Below are 9,827 nucleotides of genomic sequence, written 5' to 3' on the forward strand. Positions count from 1 at the left end.
GGCGATGTCTGCTCCAGTGTTTACACTGTTTCTTTTTTTAATTCGAAAATATGTTTATCTCATGATGCTGTCTTTAATAATAATGCTAATTTCAAGTTTAATTAATTTTTCTAATTTAGATATAAAATCTCTAAATATGTACACATTCGTAATTTCATATTTAAGAAAGTTTAATCAATTAAGTTTATTGTATTATTTAATTTAGAGTTATTAAAGATCAATTAAGGAATATTAGTTTAATGTAATTAAACTCTTATTTTACCATATATTCCAGAGCTATTTACGTTATCAATGTTCAGATTGTCAGCGCAAACGCGTATGACATGCAGTTCCTGCATGGCTGTCCACGTGACCAAATTGCTACTATTTCACCACACTCCTCTACACACAAAATACATAAATTGAATAATAATGAATTTATCTTTTATGAATTATTGGAAATTTGAATTATTTAATCGATTAAAATCTTTCTCTTTTGTATATATAATAGATATACAAGATTCCCGTTGGCAAGCTTCATTAATTATCCTTATTGAGTTCCAATACATAAGGATCTCCTTCCATTCATCCATCCATATATCCCTTGTCCCTCCTCCGTCCTCCGCCTACAACCACCAAGACCACTAACAACTTGTGGCGGTGTGATTCTTTGTGTACATGTTGCAGAAGCACCATGATCACTGGAAAGGACATTTACGATGTTCTCGCAGCCATTGTGCCACTGTATGTAGCCATGATGCTAGCTTATGGCTCCGTGCGGTGGTGGAAAATCTTCACGCCGGATCAGTGCTCCGGCATTAACAGATTTGTCGCCGTTTTTGCTGTTCCATTGCTTTCTTTCCACTTTATTTCTTCCAATAATCCTTACGAGATGAACTACCATTTCATAGCCGCGGATTCACTTCAAAAGATCGTTATGCTATCTGCTTTGTTCGTCTGGCAATGGCTGAGTAAAAGTGGTAGCCTGGAGTGGATGATCACCTTGTTCTCTCTTTCAACACTTCCAAACACTTTGGTTATGGGCATCCCGTTGCTCAAGGCCATGTATGGCGATTTCTCCGGTTCCCTTATGGTGCAAATCGTGGTGTTACAGAGTGTCATATGGTACACGCTTATGTTGTTCATGTTCGAATACAGAGGTGCGAAGCTTCTCATAACTGAGCAGTTCCCGGAAACCGCCGGTTCAATTACGTCTTTCCATGTTGAATCCGATGTTGTGTCGTTGAACGGCCGTGAGCCGTTACAGACTGACGCCGAGATAGGCGACGACGGGAAGCTTCACGTGGTGGTCAGGAGGTCTTCCACCGCCTCCTCACGATCTGTGATCTCCTCTTACAATAAGTCCCATAATGTCACCGGTATAACACCGAGGGCCTCGAATCTCACCGGAGTTGAGATCTATTCCGTTCAGTCGTCTAGGGGTCCGACACCGAGGGCATCCAGTTTCAACCAATCAGACTTTTACGCTATGTTTAGTAAAGCCACAAGCCCTAAACACGGGTACACTAGTAGCTTCGGAGGTGGGGACATTTTCTCGATGCAGTCCTCAAAAGGTCCGACACCAAGAACATCAAATTTCGAAGAAGAAATGTTGAGGATGGGGAAGAAGAGAACAGGAGGGAGGAGTATGAGTGGTGAACTTTTCAATAATAACAGTGCTAATAACAACAATGGTCATGTAGTTTCTTCTTACCCACCTCCCATTCCAAACCCTACCTTTTCATTAGCCTCCACCAGTAGTACTGCCGCCGGTGGTGGCGCCAGCGGTCCCAAGAAGAAAGAAATCGGTGCACCACCGCCCAATAACAGTAAGGAGCTTCACATGTTTGTATGGAGCTCAACAGCATCTCCTGTTTCAGAAGGTAACATGAAACATGCAGTTAACAAGGCTGCTGCTGAGTTTGGAGCCATTGATGCTTCAAAAGCTATAACTACACCAGGTATAATTACTACATGAAACTTTTAACGATCGCTTTTTGTGTTCTTTACATACAGAAAATTGACGTTCTTTCGTTACAGAAAATGCAAGTCCTATGACAAAAACCTACGGGGAACAGAAAGAGATCGATATAGACGAAGCAAAACAACGAATAAGCGGATCACCTCCATTCAAGAAATTTGGAAACGACGAAGCTGATCAGAACAAGAACCACCGTATGCCGCCGGCGAGTGTCATGACAAGGCTGATTCTGATAATGGTTTGGCGAAAGCTTATTCGAAACCCCAACACGTATTCCAGCCTCTTGGGTCTCATTTGGTCTCTAGTTTCCTTCAGGTCCGATTAATTCTCTTAATTAACATCAACTTTAATACGTACGTTACCATATTTAACTCGTTAATTAAGCATTAATATTAACTTTTCATCATCTTTGTAATTCTTTTTACAGGTGGGATATTAAAATGCCAACCATTGTAAGTGGATCAATAGCAATTTTATCCGATGCAGGTCTAGGAATGGCGATGTTTAGCCTAGGTAAATTAGTTATTCGAGCTAGGAATTAATTAATTAATAAAGTCATATAAATAACTTGTACGATTATTTTGATAATAATTCATGAAGGTTAATAATTGTCCTTTGTGCTTTGAATGTTGTACGTATGTATAGGGTTATTTATGGCATTACAACCTAAAATTATAGCATGTGGGCAACGAGTGGCGACCTTTTCAATGGCAGTGAGGTTCTTAACTGGGCCAGCAGTGATGGCTGCTACTTCCATTGCCATCGGTCTTCGTGGTGTTCTTCTTCATGTAGCCATCGTTCAGGTTAATTAAAAATCAATATTTATTTTTAACTTTTTCAATAAATTAAAACAAATCGTCACTAATTCTAATTATAATTAATTTCAAAATACTGTAGGCAGCATTGCCACAAGGAATTGTGCCGTTTGTTTTTGCGAAGGAGTACAACGTACATGCCGATATTCTTAGTACTGCGTAAGTCGTTTTCTATATATCATTAATTAATTAATTGTAAACTTAATAAAATCCATGTATAAAATAGTTACAAGTAATTAATATTCATATTAATTTGCAGGGTTATTTTTGGGATGTTGATTGCTTTGCCAATAACAATACTCTACTATGTGCTGCTTGGAGTGTAATTTAGTAAAAGTCAATGCTTTGGGGTGAATCCAAGAGTAGATCGGTCAACGTACGACTTCCATCAAAACACATGCAGCCTACGTGTTACCCACGGATTAATTATAGTACTTCTCTTTGGTCTTAATTTTAGACATTTCTTTCTCTTTTTTTTTCTTTTTAGATTATTTTCATTTTCTTTTTATTTCTTTTATTAAGAAGGAAATTATAGGTTAGAACTTATAGGAACAACGGAAATTGTAGAATTATTTATGTTAACTTTTATTTTTGCTACAAAATTAACCACCAAAACTCTCGTAAAGTACATATATTATTGCAAAGAAATTACGAACTGATATTATCTTGCTTTTGTTGATTTTTTTTTTAAGATATCTAACAAATAACTAAAATATTTCTCAACAATGCTATAAATTTATGAGAAAAAGCGATCCAATACTGGCTATATAGGATTTGTGAAAATTCATCAAAATCGATATTACAAAAGAAGTAAAAACTCATCTAGAGTGTGACTTAAAACACACAACTACATTTATACAAGTTATTGGTATCGGTTCTAACTTTAAAACAACTCTTTGGTATTATCCAATAAATTAACAATTATATATATATATATATATATATATATATATATATATATATATATATATATATATATATATATATATATATATATATATATATATATATATATATATATATATATATATATATATATATATATATATATATATATATATATAGGGCTTAGGAAATATGTGGCTGTCATGTAACTAAGCTTATATATAGAACCCTCCAAATAATGTAGTTTTGATGCATTTATATCCAAACAAATTATGATATCTTTTTACTATTATTCCTTTATCATGTGACTTACTAAATTAATAAAATTTATGTTCTTTTTCTTCATTGTGTCTAAGAACTTAAAGCATTAAAATTTGTGACCATTTAATCAACCCTACTAAATTCTAAATGAAAACTAATAGAATAAAAGATAAAAGAACATGTCATAACTCAATCAAGCTTTTTACAAAATCATTGGAAATAGTTTTTCAATTGAAAGACAAATCGCTTGAGTTATATTCGTTAAAAAATATTGGTTTTTTATTTTCTCTATAAACTTCAATAATTATTTGCAATAAAAATATATATAATTGATCTTTTTCATTCCATAATTGAACTTAATTCAATGATATTCTATTAAAAACAAAACTAAGAGAAAATGAAATTGGATTTGCTTTGTTTAAAACTACATCGTTTAAAAGGTTCTATACCTAAGCTTAGGTACATAACAGCCACATATTCACTTTTCTCATATATATATATATATATATATATATATATATATATATATATATATATATATATATATATATATATATATAAACACACGACAATCCATAAGTAAAAACAATATTGGCCTTTTGGTATGTACATTCTCATGTGTTTTCTAAAAAAGTTTCCTTTTATTCTATAAGACCTTATATTTTAATTTTATTCTTTTTAAATTTAAAAAAAATTATGTTAAAAAGCAAAAATTTTAATTATTATTTTTATTTCAACCATAAAACCGTGGTAATCTATAATTAGGTTTACTCATAAAAAAAAAACCTTACATCTTATATTTTTTCCGGATTTAGACATAAAACATTTTTTTTTAAACTCAACGTTAACATATTTTTTGTTATTTTATTAATGGAGCCGACTACCAACATGTAATTATTTTATTAATGGAGCCGACTATCACTTAAAATAAAACCGATTCTAAAATCTTATGTCATGTTTCTATTTCTTATTCTTCTTCTACAACACATTATCTCCCCAAAAATGACTTTTTCTTCGAACATAAACTAATAGTGAAATAGAATTTTGTTAATGTAAGGATGAAACTCTTCTGTTTATCTCATGTCCCAAGACTATTTTCACAAGATTTGGTATCTTTTCAAAGGCTATCTCATGGCTATTCTCATAAGGTGTGATGGTATATTTATTTTAACCGTATAATGGGAAAGTTTTGCAATTAAGATGCTATTTTTTACCTTTAATCCCAATTTGTCTCAATTATTTATAAACATTTTATTCGATGGTGCACGGAAGGAGGATCTCATGACATTAACTAAATTTTATCTTTGTAATATTAAATCATATCTTTTCAAAGACAATGTATGTAATGACGTTTTCTTTAGAACAAAAAAGGGGAAAAACTTGTATTTGCATTTCTTAGTGATTATGATAGAACTTTTATCAAAATGGGTGAGTTTTTAACACTAATTAAATTTGGTCGGTTAATCCGAAAAAAAGTGATAAAATATAGTGATTTTTATGTTATTATCCATAACTAGCATTTCAGATAAATGTATTTTATAGAAGAACTTAGAAATGTGACAAAATATAGTGATTTTTATGAAGTGGTCTCATAATTATCTAATAATTTTTCACTAGACCATATATATATATATATATATATATATATATATATATATATATATATATATATATATATATATATATATATATATATATATATATATATATATATATATAACCATATTAGCGCTTTAATAAATGTTATTATAGTATTAGTATCCTTAAACAATCTCGTCCAATAATCATACAAGTATAGAATCAAAGCGGTCTTCATTATAATTTACGTAATTAAACCCATCATTGATCACATATACATATATAACTAACGATATATATATTAAACATGATGTGTGGTTTCCTCTTTAATTTGAAGGGAGATCAAACTTCAAATAAGTGCAACAAATAATAGAATTAACCGAATTTTTAATTTTTTATAGAAAAACATAATTATTCTTAAATATAACATAAAACACTAATAAAACTCTCACTAAAACAAATTATCACACCAATGTGTGTACTATGCTAATGAAAAACCTTGGGTGGTAATCCCTTCATGAGCGGATTCGCTATCATGGAGTTTTTCTAGATGTGTTTTATTAATATTTGTCCATTTGCACTATTTCTTTACCACCCATAAACTTGATGTCTATATGATTTGACTTATTAGAACTTCTGTTGTTGTTGGAATATAATATTGCTAAATTATTGTCACAACTTTAGTGGGCTTTCAATACCAATAATATGCACCCTCGTGAAAAATCTCCACAATCATATTCCATGATTTGATGCATCATAACATGCTATAAATTATCTCGTCATTATAAAAGAAGCTATCAAAGTCTATTTCATTAAATGACTCATCATGTTTGCATATAAAGGTATCCCGATGTGGTTCAGTAACCATTTTGGCATCCAATAAAATCAGATTCCTAATAGAACTGATCTCTAAAACATCTAATTTCCTATATATAAGCATATAGTCTTTTGTTCTCTATAGATATCTCAAAATTCATTTGGCTGCTTTCTTATGATCCAAAATTGGGTTGCGTAGATATTTACCCATCATCCCTACAATATAGGATATGTGTACACACTTGAGCATACATCAAATACCCAACAAAGAAAACATAAGGAATCTTCTACATTTTTATAACTTTATAAAGGTCAATTTTAGGAACTTGTTGAGACTGAAGTGATCACTTTTAGCAACAAAGGTGTCACCTGGTTTGTGGTTTTCATGCTAAATCTTTAAAGGATCTTATCGATGTAGCAATTTTGTGATAATCCTAGAATTTCATGAGATTTGTCTCATTAAATCTGGATTCCTAATACAAAATCGGCTTCCCCAAGATCCTTCATTTCAGAATACTTTAATCTATTGATGGCCAACAATATGTTATCAACCTACAAAACCATATTAATATATTTATTTATTTACTCCCACTAAATTAGTGATAACCACGATCATCTAGTGTATTAACCTCAACCAAATAAGATAATGAATTGATGAAACTTGTGTACCATGGATGGAATATCCTTAGTTGAGGTCGTTGAGTTTGTTGATTATGAATAGGAGATTTAATAACATCGTCAGGCCCGCCCAAAACTGAAAATCGTAAGCACGAAGCTTAGTGAGTTCCCCAAATACCACATACCATACACATATCATGCAAATAGGAGATAAAGGCCCCGCCCACACTCAAGGAGATATGGGCCTCGCACATACTCGGATAAAGGGCCTCGTCCTATGAAATACGACCCCGCCCATGCTTAATGAGATATGCGACCCGCCCACACTCAGCTAATAGTGAGATTCGGGCCCCACCCACACTCAGCTAACTAAGAAACACATACAAGTATCACACAGACAACATGTATAACCAAATCTACCAATCAATTCCATATCCATACTCAAGTAATGCTAAGATACGGGCCTTGTCCACGCTTAGCTACTAATCAACACACATACTATACACGGGTTGACATTAGTGCCTTCGACCCATTCAATCCAGGAGGAAACTCACCTCGAATGTTGAAGGTCACTGCAAAAATCCTTAGTTGCTGCCCTAACAACTCCCTGAGTTATCAATACCAAAATATCACCCAATTAGCAATTGGGTCTCAACCATGATCCATAATCCTCACTTGGGGTGAAATGACTATTTCACCCCCGACCCATTAAGGCCTAAAACTGTAAAATCCATAAAATTCCACTAATGGCCCACTAATAACCCAATTTTCCAAATTAGGCCCAACTCCTCAAATGAGCCTTCCTTTTAAACCCAAACACATTCTTAGCCCAAAATATCTTATTTCTGATAGTACACCAAGGCCCAAAGATGATCGTGGGCGTTCATTGCTTGACCAATGATCGTGACTCTACGCCAGAACGCACGATGTTCCCAAGATGAACGCATTGTGTTCCCGACCGGGGACCAAAATTTACATTTATGTCTTAACCGTAAGTTCAAAGTTTAAATTTTCAAAATAGCTTCCTATCAGTGTCTTAAGCCATAAATCCATCAACTTGACACCTTTGCATGGCCCAAAAGGAACCAAAACATCCATTAAAGCTTCCAATCCATAAATCAAGACCCAAAACCTTTGCATGGTTGGTCCTCAACCATCAAGTTACCATTTTTATGACTCCAACAACTCAAAAATGTGTTAATATGCAATCCTAGGCTTTTGGAGTGGCTCATACTCCCAAAGAGCTTCCACATGATCAAAAGAAACACAAAGCTCATACTCCCAAAGAGCTTCCACATGATCAAAAGAAACACAAAACAAGACCTAATCTAGATCTTAAGCTATAAGATAGCAAGATAGAAACTTTATACCTTATAAGACTTGAAAATGAGATGGAGAACCTAGATCCAAAAGCTCTTCCTTGATCAATGAGACTCCAAGGTGATCACTCTCCTTCAAGAACACCAAAATACACTCAAAGATGGTCTTACAAGCTCACACACTCACAAATAAGGTCAGGGTTTCGAAATGAGGCTTAAGGTACAGTGGAGGCTGAAAGAATGAAGAGCCTTGGGTCTTAAGTTGTTTAATAGTGCATACTTTGGGTTTTTGAGTGCAGATGGCGAACACCCTGTGTTCCTCCTTAGAACGCCGACGTTCGTCTTCGCCTCCACGTCCAACTTCATGCATTGAACAAGGAACGTTCAAGATATGAACGCCCCGTGTTTGAGCCTTGCCTCCAACACCAAGCTAGAAATTAAAAGTTCTAGGCTTGAAAAACCTCCATACTTAATTAGATCAAGCCCATGCATGCAATATGAACCTTATATTTCCCGTGATATTAAAAATTTCCCCCACTTATACTAGACTTCATCCTCGAAGTATGTTGCAGGAACCCACTCCGGATACTGCTTAAATTCCACTTCCGCAGGCTTCCATTTTATGCTATGATCCCACTGATGTTCCTACTCACAACCGACAACCCATTCTGAACCCAACGAATACTGACACCCGACAACCTGAGGGACACATCCGTCATACAGAGCATTCAATGGCCTTCCCGAGACAACTAAACCCAACCAAGCAAGTCTCTCCAAATTCGATGAAGGATAAATCCATACTTTCATACAGAAAACCACTTCTGCCTTTCCAAGATCCGAAATCTATAATGGTCCGTCTCCCTGACAGGTCGCCTAAGCTGAAAAATTATCATGCCAAAACCTCATCGAATAACTGACCAACCATAATACTTCCAACCCTGATTATCTTGATGCAATCTACGAAAACAAAGCTACTAACCATAATCAACTATAGAGCACTTATACTTAATAGAAGGCTCAGATAATCCTTCGAGTGGAGGATCCATCCCTGCAACGGTTAGACTCAAACGAGAGTTGCACAACTGGGTTAAATTAATTACTCTAAGATTGTTTAATCCCGCTGCAAGTGACTTAGCACTTTCGATCATCAAGCTACTCCACACACATGAATTCCCAAATTACTACTGTCCAAATCATCATGTTGCCTCCTATCTTATTTCCAAAGGCAACCGAAACCTCCATGGTCCCCAACTTATCTGGAATACTGAATTCCTATCTGGTTGTAGAGCCCAGAGCAAAATCATAAGTTCCCCATGTTTCGGTTGCAGAGCCCGAAACCCAGAGCAAACTCATAATCTCCTATCTGCTTTCCAAAGGCAACCGAGAACTCCGATTATAGTGTGGCCTACTCACATTCGTGCGGATGACCTACTCTCACCTAAATCATCTATAGGAATCCGTGAGTGAATCACAAATCTGTCACATTCTCACTGTTTAATAGGGACCGATAAATGCTACGGGTCACCCCGCAGTCTTACAACACTCCCATACTAACCTACTACTAGTGAATGCTAC

General features: G+C 34.5%; 1 protein-coding gene across 1 annotated transcript; it reads left to right on the forward strand.

Moving 5' to 3' along the window:
- Positions 1 to 527: 527 nt before the first annotated feature.
- On the forward strand, positions 528 to 3,405 carry LOC111902332 (auxin efflux carrier component 2). Its single transcript, XM_023898178.3, has 6 exons — positions 528 to 1,940; positions 2,020 to 2,275; positions 2,388 to 2,473; positions 2,606 to 2,763; positions 2,858 to 2,934; positions 3,035 to 3,405. Exons 1-6 carry the CDS (start codon positions 674 to 676, stop codon positions 3,099 to 3,101), a joined length of 1,911 nt encoding a protein of 636 aa, XP_023753946.1. The 5' UTR covers positions 528 to 673; the 3' UTR covers positions 3,102 to 3,405.
- The last annotated feature ends 6,422 nt before the right edge of the window (positions 3,406 to 9,827 follow it).

The sequence above is a fragment of the Lactuca sativa genome, chromosome 8, assembly GCF_002870075.4.
Source record: "Lactuca sativa cultivar Salinas chromosome 8, Lsat_Salinas_v11, whole genome shotgun sequence".
Lineage (NCBI taxonomy): Eukaryota > Viridiplantae > Streptophyta > Magnoliopsida > Asterales > Asteraceae > Lactuca > Lactuca sativa.

Excerpts from the sequence above, each read along its gene's own strand:
- LOC111902332 (XM_023898178.3), top strand. The coding sequence starts at position 674 with ATGATCACTGGAAAGGACATTTACGATGTTCTCGCAGCCATTGTGCCA. Across the intron at positions 1,941-2,019 it reads AAAAGCTATAACTACACCAG|AAAATGCAAGTCCTATGACA; the intron begins GTATAATTACTA and ends CTTTCGTTACAG. Across the intron at positions 2,935-3,034 it reads GCCGATATTCTTAGTACTGC|GGTTATTTTTGGGATGTTGA; the intron begins GTAAGTCGTTTT and ends ATTAATTTGCAG.